Raw genomic sequence first — 19,239 nt, 5'->3', positions numbered from 1 at the left:
TGTCAAAGTTGTGTATCTTACCTTAAAGAAGGTTAACGTCAACCAATTAATGAGTTACCGTGCTTGATAAGTATTCTTGGGAACCTAGAAACGAAATATAGGAAAGCTAAGAATCAACACGAGTTTTCAGCATAATTAGGCTAGGTGCGCCGCACCCCTTTCCATGGTGCGCCGCACTAGCCGAAGAAACAATAAGAGGAAAGTAAAGGTGTGTCGCGCTCTATAACGCACCCTCTATCGCACCCCTTCTCGGTATCAATTAGTGCGCCGCACCTATTGAGAGGTGCGTCGCACCTACTGATGGCACAGTACCAAACCTCCACTCAAAACACTAGGTGTGCCGCACCATCTTTAGAGGTGCACCGCACCTACTGGACGAACCAACAACTTTCATTAGTTTTCACCTAAAACGAAAGCCAATCAAAACCAAACCATCCCAAACCCCATGAACGACTTTTAACCCTCAAAATTCATCATTTTAAGACTCTAATGATGCCATGAAAACAACCCTTGACATCCAATTGATTTGCAACACAATAACAATCGTTTTAGGTTACCGAATCGATTAAAACTCACGATTTTGACTCCAATCAACCCTCTAAAGACCTAGATTAGTTATGAAACGAATCAAGGGATTGAAAGAACATGAAATCAATGTAATATTACCTCAAATACCTGTAGATTACATGAAGGATGCAAACTATGGACCAAAACCTCTTCAAATCACCAAGAAACGATCGTAACACGCAAGAATTGATCAAGGGAAGGGAAGGGAGGGGGCGGTTCTAGGGATAGAGAATTGTGTTTGTGATATGAATAATGAAAGAATTAGGGCTAATAACCTTCTAATCTGCTGGACACACTTTCCTCACACTTAGGCCCCTCAACTTTACAACTTTACATTTAGGACTTAAACGACTTAACGAGAATACTTACAGACACATTTAACACATCTTAATCATCTTTGACATCTTAAACACATTAACATATACGTCATTAAGACATTGAAGCCTTCCACATATAGCACATTAATCACATATAAGCATTAAATCTCCTAGAGACTTAACGGACACGTTGTGTTGACTTAACGACTCAAGTCAACCGTTAATTAAAAACTTTGGGATGTTACAATGTCAAACTCCTATCCCTTCGCAATATGAAAGTGACACGTAGAAAAAAGATTATGTGGCGATACCAAAGATTTGTCACATCATCGCTTTAAGATAGAGAATATATATATATATATATATGTATATAGAGCTTATGATATTTTTAACACATGATTAGTACTTAAGATTATATATATGTTTATTTAAATTAAACAAACTTTTATAAGTTGATGGATTGTGTTATGTTTTTTTTTTATTGTATATAAATTTGTGATAAGATGATATTGTTGGAACCAAGTTAAATTTGACCGTCATTGATTGTTAATCATTCGTGATATGATAATTGACGATAACTGGAATTCCTATGTCTAGTAAATATACGATGGACGTATATACTCTTAAAGACATACTATAGAGTTTCCTATCAGATGGTTGTAACTACCGGGACTTGTATTGCACTAACTAAACACCAGAGACTACGTTGTAAATGCTTTCATTATAAAAATAGAGAGCTACTTAGCCTAATCTTCCCCCATATTTTCATATGTGCGTTTTTCCTCAATATTTGGTTCTAACAAAACTGAATACATACTCTAGTCTAAGATCAATTATCTCGTTTTAGGAACCCAACATAGCTAACAAATATGTTTGCTCATCTTACCGGTTCCTTTGAATTGTCAAGTATTATTATTATTATCATTATTAACATATATTCATTATATATACGATACGAATCTACAACAGATATCGTCAAAAACAACAAACAAAATGGAAATAGTTGCTGCCTTGCAAAGGATAATTTCTTGGTTGTAGTGACTAAATTGACCGTTGGCTTGTTACATGTCCAAATCTATTTTATAATCTATTTGTATAACTTTTACAATATCAATATGCGTTCAAAATTTTGGGTTAAACTCATTGAGTTTGTGTGGGCCTAACTAACATTTTTATTATATATAAATATTGAGTCAAGATTATCTATGATCTCTTTATATAATTAAACAAATAAAAAATAAAAAGGTTAAATTTCTTATTGGAATTTGGAAAACAATGTTTTATTTTTTATGAAAAACTATTTAAAAAAATTATGATTTTCTATTTATTTCATATTTTCTTAAATAATACGAGTAAAAATAAAAGAGTGTTTTCCAACTAAACTCCCAAAAATTTGAGCCCGTTTGTTTATCATCATCAAAGACCGTTTTACCAGCCTCCTTCTTCCCTTCTCCAACCAGATCTCTTCTTTCAGTTCCTGTTCTTCTTCAACGAAGCCAGAACCATCATCCCTGTTCGCATTTCTCGGTCCACAAGACGATTTCTCTTCTGATTTTAGGTTCGTCTGTCCACTTTTCTCTGATTGTTTCTTTGAAATTGTTGATTCTTTTGATTTTTGTTTATGTGGTTTAAAAGTAAAAAAACCAACTGGGTTGGATCAGTGGTTGGAGCTCATGCCTCTGGAAACAGAGGTCATACGTTCGATCCTCATGCCCAGCAAGGCTGGAGGTCCTTTTCTACCTGTGGTAGAACCTGGAAGCAGCCTCTCTACCTTTGGTAAGGGTAAGACTGTCTACATATCAACCTCCCCATACACCGTCGAAGACGGTATTGGGACCCAAAACCCGTGGAAGACGGCATTGGGAGTTACTTTACTTTTTTGTTTTAAAAGTAAACATGAACTCGGTCTTCTCATTTAGTAGTGTTTTAGAAATTTATATGGTTTGTGAAATTGTGATTGTGATAGTGATATTGAAGTATAAAAGAAATTAGGATTGGTTACAATATTGTCTAGTATAAATAGGAGTTTATGTAAGCAATTAGAGGGTTGCTTTACTCTGTAAGTTTGATATTTCATAAAGGTATTCTTTGTGTGAAAATTGATCCACAAGCTGTTTTTGTGTCATACATACAGCTGTTCTCTTTTCTGTTGAGTTTAGATAGGGTTTTAACCTTGCCATTTGTCGATCGATACATACAGATAGGAAAAGAGAAAGATAACGATAGTGTACGAGGGGATGTTGCTCGTCCGTCTACCAAAATGATTAAAATTTTTGTTGTCTAATTTAATCATTCTTGTCGATGGACGGGCAACATTCCCTCACATGCTATCTATATATTTATGTTTTTCTATAGATATGTGTTGACGGATTGAACTCTTCAAATTGGGGTTTTTTTCGTTAAAACTCAAACCCCCACTTTTAATTAATTATTATGATTGCTACTATTAGTATCATTATCAGTTGGGTTTATCTTATTAGTTTGGCGTATGATGTGTGTTTATATGTTGCAGCACAGCCGTTGATTATAATTATTCTTGATTGATTGATTGATTGATAGTCATGGTACATGCTGCTAAAGGACTTTTTATTTCATGGTAAAATCTCGCTCATCCTTCCGAATCGGATTTTTTTGTGTGTTAGTTTTTAGTTACAAAATCCTTAACGCGGTCTCTTTTTTTTTTTTGGTTATGTACAGTGATATACCGATGGCACAATTTATCATAAATTACAATGCATCACTGCCCCAATCACAAAAGTTTATTATACATATTCTAGATGCTACTCATTTGTTTGTCAGTAGCAATGTCGATGGAATGATTAGAAGTGCAATTCAAGATTTCCGCAATGCAATCACCTACGAGAAGCCTACTTGATTTTTGTTTTATATTATCAGACTCACTCGGGGATCCAAATTCACATCCAAGTCTTTTGTCTGCAAGTTTGCTCAATCCTTTTACATATCACATAGCAATTGTAGGCATTTGATGTGTGTGGTCATGTTTAATTGGCAAATGTCTCTGGTAGATTCCAGGTAAACATCTACATGGATAAACCAATGAACAATTAAAGTTATGAAAGTTTAAAGGATTTGGGTATATTTCTGGATACATGCTTCAGCTCTTTTAATGGTTATCTCGTTTGGGTTCTTTATCCTCTGGTGCACATATTTACTTTGATATCATGCTTCTGTAAGTTCAGATATGCACCGTATATATGGTGGTTTATGAGTTTCCTCATTACGTTTATAGTTTTGTAGTTCTTGTCTGCACGGTCAATCTTTTTATTTTATTTTTTAATTGTTTGTTGATGTACTGGTGTGGCTGTGTTAGCTTTATTGTTGTTCATTGATGTTAAGTAACTCTGCTTGTTTGACCAATATCATCTTTACAACTTATAGTGCTTGATTGTTTTTGGCACGTTCTAAAAAGCTAGCATAATGAGTGTGTTGCTCTTGTGTTTCCATCTTAGGCAGTAATTTCCTCATCTGATTGACTCACTTCACCAGGTGGTTATAGTGTAGGTCATGACTTCCTACATACTTTCTTTGTCTTCTTAAAGTTAGCGGCGCAAAAGAAACATTTGTCGTCTATGTTGCTGATTTGCAGGTAGTTTTACCCTGAAACTAGCAATGATGTATATTAAATGGCGTTAACGCATGAAATGACTAACATTTGGAGCTAGAAATTAGACTGACCGTGTACATGATGAAATGTGTAAACAATTTTGGAGCTGGATACTTTTCAAGAAAGGCTATCTGATGGATTTAGTTTTAAAACCTACAGCCCGGATTGCAGTAAAACACATTGTACATGCTGACCGCAAATGATGAAAGCTAAGACGTTCAGGAAAATGAAGATGAAAAAGGACGCGAGGTGGTTATTATGGTAAGTAGCCCCAGAATATGACTACTGCATCAGCTGATGAAATGGTTGTCTGAGTTTATGACTGAGTTTTGTTCTCGTGTTCCTTTACATATATGTGTTTTTTAAAATTATCCACCCCCTACCTCATTCTAATACTATATAGATCATCAAATCGATATATATGAGTATATGACCATATATATAAAAAGATTCCTCTAGCACATACTCTTTACGGTGTACAATTAGTACACCATAGAAAAATTAGTGTTTTTCTCAGTTAATTAACATAACCGGGGCTTGTGTGTTTGATCAGCATTTCTATTAATTGTGAAAACCTTTGGAAAACGGTACTCAACATAACATAATAGTAGGAATGAAAAAATAAAATAAGTTTACTTGTTCAAGATTATAATGTATATAGTTACAAATCAAAGAAACCATATGATTGATATGAAACCTAAGAAACGTTTTATTTAAAAAAAATAAAGAAATTGGAATCATAAAACCTCAGTGGTATCCCATTTTTTTATGGAGTCTTGGGACCTAGATTCGAGTCTTAAGGGGCAAGGTTTACTCCTATTAATCGTCGTGCCTTTTGGCGGATTAATAAAAAGGTTTGTTTTTTTTTCCTCCGTGGTTCCCTGAAAATTCGAATGACATTTTGCCCAAAGGACGTAGGTGCCGATAAGTGGACGAACAGGCTTTGACCATTGTTCAAAAATAAATTTAAATTAGGAAGCTTATTGACAATATACCAAAACCATACATAATCATAGTAAAACTTCGTGAAATCGAATTAATAATTGGCTTCCTCTCTCTATGTATTGCTAAGGGTTTTGAGTTACTTCTGCGCTGGAGGCAGGCAATTCTGGTCAGTGTTAGAGCATCCAAGAAGCTTATCGAAGATGACCAAGATCATGACAAAGTTCCTTCATCGTCTTTATATGCAGTCATATCCAACGACGACCTTTTGATTGAAATCTTACTCAGGTTACCCGCTGTCTCGATTCTTCTTTCTAAATCCGTATCTAAACGCTGGCTTTCTCTCATCACGGGCCCTATTATTTCTATTCTACGGTGCAGCCAAAAGTCAGACGTTGAACCCCCTTGTGGTATCTTTGTCCAGCAATGTATGTCTCGCCTTATCTATGATTATGTGCCGTTTGATATCAGATATCTGGTCAACAGACCGAAAACCACTTTCCGTTGTGGGTTTTCCTCTGATGGTGACGTTGAGATTTTGCAGTCGTGCAATGGTTTGTTTCTCTGCCATATCTCTAATCCTGATATACATTACGTGTACAATCCGTCCACTAATCAGTATAAGAAGCTTCCACCACACTGCAATTATACAGGACTTAAGAATTCTATCAATAGTATGAGGTTGGCTTTTGATCCTATAAAATCACCTTACTACAAACTTGTGTTTGCTGCTGGGGTTAAACATGATGATGATCATGGTTCTTACGTTCAAATACAGACTTACTCATCTAAAACAGGCACTTGGAGTATTTGTGCCTATGATAAATTTCCCAGATCTAAGTTTTTATCTTTTCAGGAATCAATATATCTGAATAATGCCCTTCATTGGCTAAATGATTATGGAAATATACGTTTCAAATTAGATGTGGAACATCTATTTTTAACAAGCATACCAACACCTAAAGTATCAGGTAGCTGTAGCTCCAAGTTATTCGAGTCTCGTGGTTGTTTGCTTTTTGTGTGTGAATATGCCATCCAACTTATTCATACCCGGTATTTAAATATATACGAGTTAAGCAAACAGTTTTCTGGATGGTCATTGAATTATATTGTTGATCTTGATAACATATTGCCAATAACCGGCGAGATAGCTATAATGGGATGTTGCCTTTGTATTGTATTGGGAGAAAAAAGAGAGGATTTGTTCCTCGTGATGGAGATATGTGGAAAAATTGTGCAATACAACTTGCTGTTAAAGACTAGTCGGGAACTTTATGATCGGGGACCACTTCGCCCTCCTGCAGTTGGAGGTCTTGGCCGCGGCTTTTATCAGTTACATGCATCTTTTGCCAATGTATGATCCTGCTTTCTCTGTTTCTTTCAAGTATGATTTTCTTTTCTTTTAGTTGGCTTGACATTAGAATTATGCACTTTATGATTTTATGAACAATGGTGAACAAAGATTTGGAATTTGGAAACACTATCTTAACTGATGATCCTGTTTTCATGAAATTTAATTATTAGGTCTAAGGACAAGTTGGCCTAATACCATCTTAATATAATAATTTAGAATGACACTATAATAAATTAGGTATCACATTATTGTTGAATGTGTTGATTCAGATCATGCTTTATATTTAATGGGCCAAACTGTTTAGTTCATCATATAGCAGTGTTGCAAGTAGGACTGATCATGGACCTAAAACCGGACTGGTTGTGGCCTGGACTGAACTAGAAAGGTGGAAGGATCGAGGACTGTTAACCGGAGCATGTATTCCCGGTTCGATTTGGTCAAGTTTTAGTAACGGGCCAGTTGAAAGTTAAAACCCTGGGCCCAGCTTATTCACTTCCACCACTGGAACATCATTTACAGTTAGTTATGGTTGCTCACTTGAAGCACCATTACTTCAATTATGACTACTAAACCAAAGTGCATTGACAATATCAACCAAAGTGCATTTATAAGCGGGAGGAATATACAAGACAATATTCTGGTAGCCCAAGAGCTATTAAGAGGATACAATAGAAAAGGGGGTCCTAAGAGATGTTCTTTGAAGATTGATATTGCTAAAGCATATGATACTGTTAGTTGGGTTTTCCTTGAGACTATATTGACTAAGTTTGGGTTTCATAAAAAGATGGTTAGTTGGATAATTACATGTGTTACATCATCTGCCTTCTCTGTGTGTGTAAATGGTGGAATTCATGGGTACTTTAAAGCGGGTAGAGGATTGAGGCAAGGGGATCCTATTTCTCCATACTTATTCACTTTGGTTATGGAGGTTTTTACATTGTTGATGGCTAAGAATGTGGAGAGTGCAAGTGAGTTTAAATATCATGCAGGCTGTGCTGAGCTAAAACTGACCCACTTGTGTTTTGCGGATGATTTGTTGGTTCTTTGTTATGGTAGTGTTAATTCTGTTAAGGTGATTAAGAAATCGTTGGAGGAGTTTAGTAAAGTTTCCGGGCTGGCTTCTAATATGAGTAAAGTACTATGTTTTTTGGGAATATTGATATTGGAGAACAGAGAAGAATACTTGAGGTTCTGCCTTTCCAATGTGGAGTCTTACCCGTGAAATATTTGGGAGTGCCCTTAACTACTAAAAGATTAAGTTTACGGGATTGTAAACAATTGGTTGATAAAATCAAGAGTAGGGTGGGGAAATGGCAGAATAAGTTCCTTTCATATGCAGGAAGGATGCAATTAATTGAATCTGTTTTGAATTCAATTCAAGTGTATTGGGCATCTGTGTTTCTCATCCCAAAACACGTTGTGAAAGATATAGAGAGTATTTAAGGGCTTCTTGTGGTGTCAAGGGGATCTCATTAAAGGTAAAGCCAAGATAGCATGGAAAACTGTATGCAGGTTAAAGAGCCAAGGTGGGTTGGGTTTGAAGAATTTAAGTGATTGGAATGAGGCTCTGCTGGTCAAGCATATATGGAATATTATTAATAAAAAGGAAAGTCTATGGGTGAAATGGGTTTATGCAGTTAAGCTTAAAGGGGGAAGAAGTTTTTGGGATATTGATAATGAGTATAGTGACAGTTCTTTGTGGAAGAGCCTGCTTGATTTGAGAGATAAGATTAGGCCTCATATCAGACATAAAATCGGGAATGGGAACAATACCTCTATCTGGTATGATTGGTGGCACGAGAGTGGTCCTTTGTGCAATATTATTAGCCGAAGAAAGATACACGAAGCTGGCTTTGTAACTACTATGAATGTAGCTGATATGGTGACTACTAATGGAAGGTGGAACTGGCCTGATGATTGGGTCAATCAATACCCAATTTTAGCTGAGATTTCAAGGCCAACTGATTCGGATACAAGGGATAAAGTGGTGTGGAAAAAGAACAATGGAAAGGATGTGGAGTTTTCTGTAAGCATTGTATGGGAAGATTTAAAGGAGAATACAGGTGATGTACACTGGAGTAAGTTGGTTTGGTATTCTCAAGGCATCCCTAGTAATATGTTCATTTTATGGTTGGCTGTTCAAGAAAGGTTGCTGACACAAGATAGGATTATGGTTTGGAACAAGGATGCCAATATGAGGTGCTACTTTTGCAAAGAATATGTTGAATCACATCAGCATCTATTTTTTCAATGCAAGTATTCAAATAACGTGTGGAAAGAAATGTTAAAGAAGAACTCTATTCAAGGGATGCCTTGCAACTGGAGAGACATAATTGCTTTTATGTCTTCAAATTGCAGTAATAATACTATTGCTAATGTAGTGGGAAAGCTAGTTCTTGGGGCTAAGGTCTATTACATTTGGCAAGAGAGGAATAGAAGGTATGTTTGTGGTGAGGAAAGAAGTGAAAAAGTATTGATCGAGAACATAAGTGAAGTTATCAAGCTGAGACTAATGGGTTTGAAAGTAAAGGATACCGCCAAAGTTAAGGAGGTGTATAAGAAATGGGGCATTCAACCGAATATAGTTGTTAAAATTGAATGAAGGATGACTGGATGAGGCTATGAGACAGTTTGCAGGTCAAACCAGGAGCTGGAATTTGGAGATGGAGCAAATAGAGATAGAATTATAGGATGTTTTGAATTGGAAGTGTAACATGTGATGTACTGAATTGTGTAAGTAGGATTTTGAATTAGTACTTGGAATTGTCCAAGGTACAGTAAGTGTTAAATGTAAATATTTGATTAATATAATTCACCTTTTTGGTAAAAAAAATTATGATACTATGGACAAAAATAAAGTTGAGTTGCACGAGGAATACATGGTCCGGTTTAAAAGACAAGTTACCAGATAACCGTCATAAACAAAAGAGCAGACAACAATCTAAAGTAGAAACAGAAAATACAAACGTTCTTCATGATAGTATTTGTACAACATGATCGAATACAAGACATTGAGAAAAAAATCTGAAACTTCCGTAAGTGCCAACGCAAAAAATACAAACGTTCTTCATGATAGTATTTGTACTTCTGAACATGCATACTGCATACGGATTAACAGATGCAGCAGCAATGAGGACTCCCAAAACCAGAATATAGAAAACGAGATTAAGCAAGAGATAGGTGACAAATCTATTTATGCCAAAGGAAGAAACGACTTGCCTGATCTGCAAAACACATTTAAGGAGAACACGTATGTGATGAACGACCAAGGCATCATATTTAGTAGAATAAAACCTTGACCTTTGACTGCAATGAAACCCTTATACGGACGGATACACTAGAAATATAGACATAGAATAAACAGCCATGGTGAGGCTAATGATTCTCAAACAAAGAAAAAAATTTCTTTCAAAATCAACAGTTTAAGCCATTTAGGATCTATCGATAAAACAGATAACCCAAAATAACCATTACAATGTCAAAAGCACAAAATACAGAACAATAAATTAAACAGAATCACATAATCATAAAAAAAGTGTAACAAAACAAACCGGCATTTGAACTTACAGATACACACATAAGAGATCAAGGTAAATAGAAATGCACACCGGATGAGTAAGAACCATCCACTTACCAAATAGAAAATACACCCACTCGCTGGGCCTTTATGTGATGTATCTATTTAAAATCATTCTGATGACCCTCTAGAATATTCGGTAGCTTCCTTCCACGACCACCAAAATAAGGCCGTTCGAATCAAAAGATTCGGCAACTCATTGGCTTGCATTTGTATCCTGCAAGCACAAGCTAGTTATTCTTGCCTTACCATGCAAATGTTAACCATTCACTACTTGAGACTGCTCGTGGCTAGGGTCCTTTGAACGATAGGATATCTCCCTCAGAAAAACCTTGCCCACTATTTCCGAAAGAGAAAGATGGCCCGGGTCCTGGGAACATTGGAGCTTATGCGAATATGACATTTCGGCAAACGTTGACATTCTTGACAAATGTACACTTATATAAACCTATATAATTATTTATTTATTTATTTTTTGAATGACATTTTATTCTATGCTTTTAAATTACACAGGACTCTCGAAAAATCCCTGTTAATCTACTCTGTTGAAAAAAATAAAAATTAGATGAAAAAGACTCCAAAGCTTTTGCAATAAATTTGTCTTTCACATTTTAATATTTTATCAAATGCAAAATTACATAATTTGTTAACATTGGTGCATGCTCCTACAACTATTTTTTCTGTATTCTATCTCTGTATTTCTTAAATATACATAATATATTTCTCATCTAAATTTAAAATAGTTGTGAGGAGGACAACACTTTATGATAGTTTCTTGTCTTCCATTTATTAAATAAATGCAAGCATGTCTTCTCCTAATGCAAGAAATAAAAAAGTATTCGTTCATCCCATGACTCCATGCAGTAGCTAACTAGATCACCTTAAAACTAACTAAACATGCTTTATTACTGGTTTCATGTCTAAAACATGTGGAAACGGCCATGTAAACACTAGTTAGACCCACGCACTAGAACCAATGACCTGACTATGCCCGAGTCTAAGGAGTCTTAACAAAGATCTTTCTTAGTTCGCTCGTTTTTGAAAGTCAATGATTGAAAACGCGATAGTGGAGAGGTCGTAAGTGTAAATTAAAGTGATTTTTGAACCTCTATCCTGCATTTCGAATAGAAGAAGTGCAAGTATTTGTCCCAAATTTTTTAATAGAGACAATTAGTTAGATACTCCGTACTACAGTATATATCTGCAAATCATATAAAAATTATTTGAAATTTCGAATTAACGACTGATCATAAATTTTTGACAAAAACAAATCTTACAGTAAAGATGATATAAATAACAATGATCAACCATAGAAAGTAAAAAAAGACCTCACCTCTGTTAAAAGAACTTTACACAAACAGTAAACTGTATCATCATCAAAATCAGCCTTGTCCAAGTTCATATCTATGGCTTCTAGTACTGTTATTTCATATGATAGATACATATTAAATACGAGTAACACTTTTTTCCATTAAGTATGAATTATGTTAACATGTAATCGCTTATAAGCACGGGTTCAACTGTATCGACATCCAAGTAGTCACTATAGTGGAACAATTCACAAGTACGATAATAACCCAAAACTTAATACGAGCTGATCTTGATTGGAAGTCACTGATTCCAAATATATCATTTGCAAGAAAGTCAACAAAAGTCAATGCAACCTTTCACTTTCCTATACTTTATGCCCTGTCATTGTTTCTTCAACAAGAAAGTTCAATCAGCACCTGAATTAAAACAATCTTTAGTAGGTCAAAATTGAAATCATATTGGACTTTTAACACAAAATAGAAGAGACTAACTTACGAGCTGTACTACATCTGGATTCTAGACCTCGATCTCTTTTGTCAACTGAAGTGGACTGGTTGAGGCTCTTGTTCGCAACTTCGGGCTGGCAACATACACAAACATTGATTAATTTATTTGATTTATATAGTTTGCTCAGCAGAAAAAGCATACATGGAGTGTGTTCAATCATACAACGGAAGATAGACTAGTAACTATAAAGCAGAGCCTCATTAGAAGGAGCATATTGGGGGGCTGTTTGGATGTGTGTTTCAAAACAAGTATGTAATGTCACATGTTCTTCAATCAAATAACAGGATGCAAGAAAAAGAGTTCAAAAAAGCGTTTAGGAATATTGTGTTGTATGAGGTAGTAAGAATGATATAGCTTGATGTTTGATCAGTTCTGAATCAACAAATATAAAGATACAGTAATTAATAGGTTAAAACCTGACTAGATATCTGTGGGATCGCACAAGGGTCAGAACTTGGCGCCACATTCACAACTTGGACTTGTGACCCAACCTGTTGGACAGGAGGGTTCATAGGAATCCCTTGCATTGGTTGTTGAGGGAATAACATTGGCATTCCTTGGCTATGATGCCCGTAAGCAGGTGGAGGTTGACGTGAGCCTTGTGTATGATGAAATGGAAACATATGATGGTGTCCTTGAGGTCTACCACTCATCTCCATTCCTATTCCCATTCCAATTCCCATGGATGAGAAATGAGGATGCATATGTTGCATCCCAGCTGGAAACATCATTGGCGGCATACATAATCCAGTACCCATGGACATGATCTGCAATGGTTGCATAACATATTAACATGAACCCATAAAATGAATATGATGCCATATTATCATTAATGATTCATAACAAGTATAAATACAATGACAAAAGCAAGCAGATTAGTATATTAGTAAGAAAAATAAAACCAATTTACCTGTACTTGAAGTTGAAGTGTCTTCAAATACTCGATTGCCTCATCAAGCATTGATGCTTTGTCCACCTTCCAAATTAAAGAACAAAAATGTCAATTTTGAAATACCAACAAATACGTTCATGCCGAAAGTTGCATAACTTGCTACTTTGCCGAAAGATGCCAATTGGACGACCTATTTCCGGCTCTCATATCTTTGAATATCATATATGACATTGATTTGGTTTATAGGCTGGCTTTGTTTTGCCTTGTCAAGTGACATATAAGTCATTAGAGAATACTTGACACATCATTAAATGCAGTGGACATAAAATTAAACGTATATAAAATCAATGTACGTTTGAATTTAAATAGGGAAGGATGGCAGCTTAACAATAGAGTTCAAACTATGGGTACACAGTTAAGGATTCATATTAGAAGATTACATTGTGTACCTTGTTGCAATTTGGTATGAGTTCTTGTAGTGCCCGCATCTTTTCATTTATCCTATCCCTTCGTCTCTGTTTCAATATTAAAAAACGAGAATTGATATACGTCTCAAGAGGAAAGTAATACTACCCAAGTGAATGACACTCATAAAGATTTGGCTTACATTTGATCTCATATAGGTCAAAAGGGTCATATAACTTAGTAGAATCAAGTCAAATGAGTCAAACGGTTAAAGTCACCGAAAAAGCTATTTTCAACATATACAACCACCTAAATCGTGTTCATTCTAATATATAGTTAATGATGTAATAAAACTGCATACATACTCATAATTAAAGGATTAAATATTTATTTTAGAAAAATCTGTGCAAGTCAACCCTGCTTGTGTGGACATAAACACATATGAACAGTAAACATTTCCGACCCATTACTGGAAGTCTGGAACTGCCAATTGTTACAAAAATACAAATAGTGCAATAAGTAATGACTAGATGATTATGCCCACCCTTTCTGACAAATTATGAACTTCAGCAGCGCGGCTTCTCTTGGAACCTGTACCAACACGAGAACCACCTGCTGCTTTTGTGTCTAATGACACTTCTTCAACATCCTGATCAAAATGATTACAGTTTTTTTAATTAATACAATAACAATACATATTAAAAGAAAAAATTAATAGTATAAGTTTAGCATACATGGCTCTCGCACTCAAAATCCTCCATATCACGAGACTTTCTCTTAGAAATTTTGGTCAAATCATTTGAAGCCCTCTCAGCACTATTCCCTGAGCAAACAGAAGAAGAAGCACCAACGGGCTCATTGCTCTTTACAGTTTCTGAAACTCCTTTACTTGCATTTCCATCAAGAACCACATTCATGGACTTCTCATTGCCAGTTGATGAGTTTTCGACACAATGTGCCTCATGAACTGGCTTACTAGAATACGGGTTCAAACCTACTCTGGCTGATTCCAAACCAACTTGATCAACAGGTCCAATGTCTTTTTGTGGAACATGATTCATTACATTAACTTGTCCATGGTTGGTTTTCGTCATGGCAGGGTGTCTTTGGAAATGAGAAAAATTCAACAAGGGTAGAGAATCTTGTTTCTGCACCTTCTTTTCAAGATTCCGCGGCGAGCCTTGAACCTGTAGCGGTTCTCTAAGAGCAACATTATAATGTTTACTGCTACAGTTGCTACTACCTATATCCGTAACTCCTGATCTGACCGTTGGATCTGGATTACATACTTGATCAGGCGACCCTGACAAAACATGGCTATTTTTTGAAGCCTTAGATGCATTTGGCTGGTCAAAACGAACACCATCACGCAAAGGCACATTTTGTATATTTGAAAGTGGATCCTTATGCATATGGGATTCATTTACTGTGACACCAGAAATCTCAGGCAAAAGATCGGAGCAGTAATCATCAAGCGGATAATTCAACCACGGTCCCATATCATCGTCATCTTGATTTATTCCCATCGACATTCCTACATCCAAAATACCATCTTTTTCTTGAAACTTTGGCGTATTAAAATGAAAATTATTGGTAACAGGTGCCTTCTTAGCTTTACTAGACTGACCCTGCATCATAATCTGACCCTTTTCCCATATTAACTCGACAAATTCATCGTTCGGTCTGCAATCATCACAACACGTATACATTAATCCAAAAGCTACAGCAACAAATTAACACAAAAAATAAAAAAGAAATTCAAAAAACTTACATATATGAAAGATCAGTTGTTTTTTGCTGCTGGGACTCATTCTTTCCATTAACAGATCTGTAAAACTCGGAAAGTGGCATATCTGTGACTCAAAATTATTACAAATGCAATTTCTCTTAAAATGAAATTTATAAACTTGAATACACCCCCAACTACTTGATATGAAACATCTGCAAAAAACCATGACATGGTATAGATTAAAATTATAAAATATATATCACTGACAAAATTAGTTTATTATATCTACATGAGGACATGTCTGTATCTATATTAACATTTTATATACGAGTATATGTCTAGCCATGTCTTAATCTGACAAAATATTATCTACAGCCGCAATAAAAGCATACAAATTTATGTATATACTAATTAATTATCAACTATTATTAATTAATTAATTAATTAATTCAGTCAAACATAAGTAAGCCATTTCTTTAATGGGTTCCTAAAAAGCTAAAGCAAAGCTTCAACTAAATCTAATTAAGCTTATACTTTAGTAATTAATTCAATTAAAGTACAAACAAAAACAAATATACTCAAATCATCATCAGTCAAACATAAGTAAACAAAACCAATATAAGATTAATTAATTAATTAATTAATGGATAAAGAAACTAACCTCAAACAAACAAAATTTAAGTATTAAAAAAAAGAAAAGGCCCAAATGGATTGTGGGTAAGATCAAGATCACTTTTTTCTTACAGATTTGATGTGGGTATTGATGGAAATGTATGAAAAAGTGAAAATCTTGGAAACCCGGTTGTCGCTGTTAATTGAGTAAGTGTCAATTTTTTTTCTTGAAAATGGTGAAAGAAAAAAAAAAGGGGGGAAACTGTTAGTAGAAGACGGCGAAAGGCTTGCTAAAAATGGAGGTAACCAAGAGGAGAGAAAAAGAGAAAGTCTATGGATGGAACACAACTCTTGACTCTCTTCCAAATTTGTACTCTCCTTAATATAATTTTCAATAATTTTATCACAATAAATATTTTTCTTTAAATAAATATTCCCTCCATTTCACATTAGATATCAATTTTTTTTTTTCAACTTTTACCATAAAAAATTTTATTTGTATTACTAGCCTTGTACCCGCGTGATACGACAGGATATTGGAAAAAAAGTTGGTTAAGTAGCGATACCGTATTATTACATGAATGTATGATTCAACTCAAATGTTTCTTAGTCCGGCTGAAAGTACAAACCGTCGTTGTTTTAGAATGAGTGTTTTTTATGTTGATTGATTATTAAATTCGGTAACGCGTGTGTTATTTTGGTATACTATGGATTGTGAGCAACTTCAGGAAAGGGAAGAGACACACGTAAAGTTTTTTTTAAGGGTATTTTTGGAATTCCAGGGATAAAGTGTTTGATGGTAGTATAAATTAGAAGGGTAAATTAGAGATTTTAAAGGTAGAGTGTTAAAGTTTTAGTGGATAATTTGTTTATATAAATAGTATAGAAATGATTTTAGTTAATGTTTCTAACTTGGATGCCTTTTAGATACGTTTACAGTATAGATCAAGTAATGTGACAAGATTAAAGATAAAACAAGTATTAAAGTAATTTTATTTTTAGACATATGAATTAGTGTTATATATATATATATATATATATTAGGTAAAATAAAACAAGTATTAAAGTAAAAAAATAAAAAAATATTTTTCTCTTCACTGAAAATCACCGTGCATCATGAAAATCGTTGTGCATTAATTGTTTCGTAAATCTTCGTGCATCAATTTAACCATGATCTAAGGGTCAAGATCTTGTTCTATTTGTTTTAATTCAAAACAAGTATTAAAGTAAATTGAATTAAAATATAGTTACCGTGGACAAATGGGGTGTGATATTTCTACGCACTTTTTAGTGTGGAAAAATTTCCACACACTTTTAATTCAATATATTTCTACACACTAAAAAGCGTGTCAAAAATTTTTAATTTGTTCAATATATTTTTAACTCGGATGTACATCATCTGACCACGGTACCCCCGTACCCATTTTCGATATCTTACCTTAATTAGCCACCTCAAGATGACACCTAGTGAAGATATACTACCTTATAGGGCTGTTTGGTTTTTGAAGAAACTGAAATATATATGTCAAAAAAGTTGGAAGTTCTAAAACATGTCATGTTTTGTTCTCGGCTTGCTACACGGACCCATGATCCTGTCCCTAATCCGAAAAATATTTCCTACGCACTATGTCTTTTAAGAAAAAACATATAAGCAAATTGCGTTACAACTTGTACATTCAGTCAACTTGTGTAAAGCTAGAACGTGGCGCTCTAGAGTCATACTACTGTACCATATATCACAAATTGAATCTTATCCATAATTAAAATTTTTGTTTTTGGTATTTTACAATGATGAGGGACGTGATACATGCATGTCGACAACAATTGGCACCGCCGATCGAGGAGTGCTAGTTGTAGTGGGGACTAGTGCTCATCATGATCATTTGCTAAGTAGACGACTTCATAAAATTATGGATAATGATAAATAACCTAATTGTCGTGCTTAAGATATGCCTAATCGTAAGATGATGACATGTAAAAAAATCAGGAGGTAAGATTAAGAAAGATAATTAGTGGAATCCATATGTCAAATTATTAAGATTTTAAGTTGATTTTTAGGCATATGAGTTAGGTTGATTAATCACACCCTTGCCTCTGGAGACAGAGTTCATGGGTTCGATCCTCATCCCATGCAAAGGTTGGAGGACCTTTTCTACCATTTAGATAGAAACTGGAAGCAGCCTCTCTACTTAGGTAAAGGTAAAACCTCTTCCATATATCGTCGAGGTATTGGGGCTCAAAACCCGCAGAAGACGGCACTGAACAGTTACTTACTTACTTACTTTAATTAGATTGATTAATCATTTTTCTAAAATTATTTATGATCATAACAGAATATATTTACTTGTGTTTGAATTATGTTTTTCTTGATATTTAAATTTAACATATGTATAAAAATGTTATTCCAAGTATATATATGTGTTTCCAGATATGTGCTTTTGGGTTAATAATAATGATACATATTCTTTTGATTACAGTTTTTTCTTTTTTTTTTATCATTCTTTCTTCTAGGTTTTTAGTGGACTTGTCTCTAGCTTAGACAATCATAAATTATGATTCATACATGCTTATAAATTGTTATTGTTCATTAATCTAGCTATACAAACGTATTGAGATTTCTTAAAATTTGATCAACTTTAACTATTGGATTAAATTTAATTGTACGTGATTTAGGCTTGAATACTTGTGTTTAAAAGGAAAACATAAGTTACGTGGAAAAAAAAAGAAATACATGATAACATGTTATTGCCGAAAATTTTCTAGATTAATAAAGATTAATAAACAAAAGAATTAAGATATAAGCGCACAAGGTTTGACCAACCATTTGGTCAAAGTATAATCGCATCTGCTAATTTCACCATATTTTAAGTCAAATAATGTAATCGCATGTCAAAATCTGCCACTTTGACCAAACCATAAGTCAAAGCGTAAGGCTTAACTTCTGATTTATTTTGGGCTTTTGGCTGCTCCATAAACCGGATAACTAGTATCCAGCTTGCAATACCTTAATCTATTTATCTTTTAACCATTAAGTAACTTAATTGATTAAGTTACTAAATTAATAAAAAAATATATATGTGTATACAAACACTCTTTACTGACTTAATGAATTAAATACCTTAATTGCAATAGGTTTTTTTTTTCCGGTTACATATCTCAAAGGCTCAAAATTATTGGAAAATACGCCCCAATTGAATAGTACTCAAAGAAGAGTACACGTTACTTGTTAGGGCACCGAGTCGATAACCACGTTGGTGATTTGACTCCCCGAATACTCATCGCTAGGCTCGAACACTCGCAACTTCCAGTCGGCTGAGTTGATAGAACATAACTAATTCTACAACCATGCTCGAAGTTTGGTAGATAAACAAATCATATTTCCCATTTAAAAAATTATGTAA

General features: G+C 34.6%; 4 protein-coding genes across 8 annotated transcripts; 3 read left to right on the top strand and 1 right to left on the bottom strand.

Moving 5' to 3' along the window:
• The first annotated feature begins 2,242 nt into the window (after positions 1–2,242).
• Positions 2,243–3,981, top strand: LOC122598092 (general transcription and DNA repair factor IIH subunit TFB5-like). 2 transcript variants are annotated; one of them, XM_043770700.1, is made up of 3 exons: positions 2,243–2,442; positions 3,402–3,480; positions 3,582–3,981. In XM_043770700.1, the coding sequence occupies exons 2-3, from the start codon at positions 3,446–3,448 to the stop codon at positions 3,757–3,759; spliced, it is 213 nt and encodes a 70-aa protein (XP_043626635.1). In that variant the 5' UTR covers positions 2,243–2,442; positions 3,402–3,445; the 3' UTR covers positions 3,760–3,981. The 2 variants fall into 2 exon arrangements, with proteins under 2 accessions (XP_043626635.1, XP_043626634.1); XM_043770699.1 differs by having other exon boundaries at positions 3,397–3,480.
• A 730-nt stretch (positions 3,982–4,711) lies between these two features.
• LOC122596856 (F-box protein At5g07610-like) lies at positions 4,712–6,811 on the top strand. The gene is made up of 2 exons (XM_043769503.1): positions 4,712–4,770; positions 5,485–6,811. The coding sequence occupies exons 1-2, from the start codon at positions 4,712–4,714 to the stop codon at positions 6,809–6,811; spliced, it is 1,386 nt and encodes a 461-aa protein (XP_043625438.1).
• Positions 6,812–7,364: 553 nt separating this feature from the next.
• Positions 7,365–9,407, top strand: LOC122596855. Its single transcript, XM_043769502.1, has 2 exons — positions 7,365–7,993; positions 8,318–9,407. Exons 1-2 carry the CDS (start codon positions 7,365–7,367, stop codon positions 9,405–9,407), a joined length of 1,719 nt encoding a protein of 572 aa, XP_043625437.1.
• A 2,292-nt stretch (positions 9,408–11,699) lies between these two features.
• Positions 11,700–16,181, bottom strand: LOC122595537 (transcription factor PIF3-like). Of its 4 annotated transcripts, none has more exons than XM_043767912.1 (9): positions 15,888–16,181; positions 15,269–15,438; positions 14,232–15,180; positions 14,042–14,146; positions 13,542–13,607; positions 13,111–13,176; positions 12,622–12,967; positions 12,189–12,273; positions 11,700–12,109 (listed from the first exon to the last, which is right to left on the bottom strand). In XM_043767912.1, the coding sequence occupies exons 2-8, from the start codon at positions 15,346–15,348 to the stop codon at positions 12,230–12,232; spliced, it is 1,656 nt and encodes a 551-aa protein (XP_043623847.1). In that variant the 5' UTR covers positions 15,349–15,438; positions 15,888–16,181; the 3' UTR covers positions 11,700–12,109; positions 12,189–12,229. The 4 variants fall into 4 exon arrangements, with proteins under 4 accessions (XP_043623847.1, XP_043623848.1, XP_043623845.1 ...); XM_043767913.1 differs by having other exon boundaries at positions 11,700–12,083; XM_043767910.1 differs by having other exon boundaries at positions 11,700–12,083; positions 12,617–12,967; positions 15,888–16,180.
• Between the last annotated feature and the right edge of the window lie 3,058 nt (positions 16,182–19,239).

Source organism: Erigeron canadensis, chromosome 4, assembly GCF_010389155.1.
Source record: "Erigeron canadensis isolate Cc75 chromosome 4, C_canadensis_v1, whole genome shotgun sequence".
Taxonomy (NCBI): domain Eukaryota; kingdom Viridiplantae; phylum Streptophyta; class Magnoliopsida; order Asterales; family Asteraceae; genus Erigeron; species Erigeron canadensis.
Note: the sequence above shows the minus strand (reverse complement) of the source record. Positions and strands in the feature narration are given on the sequence as shown.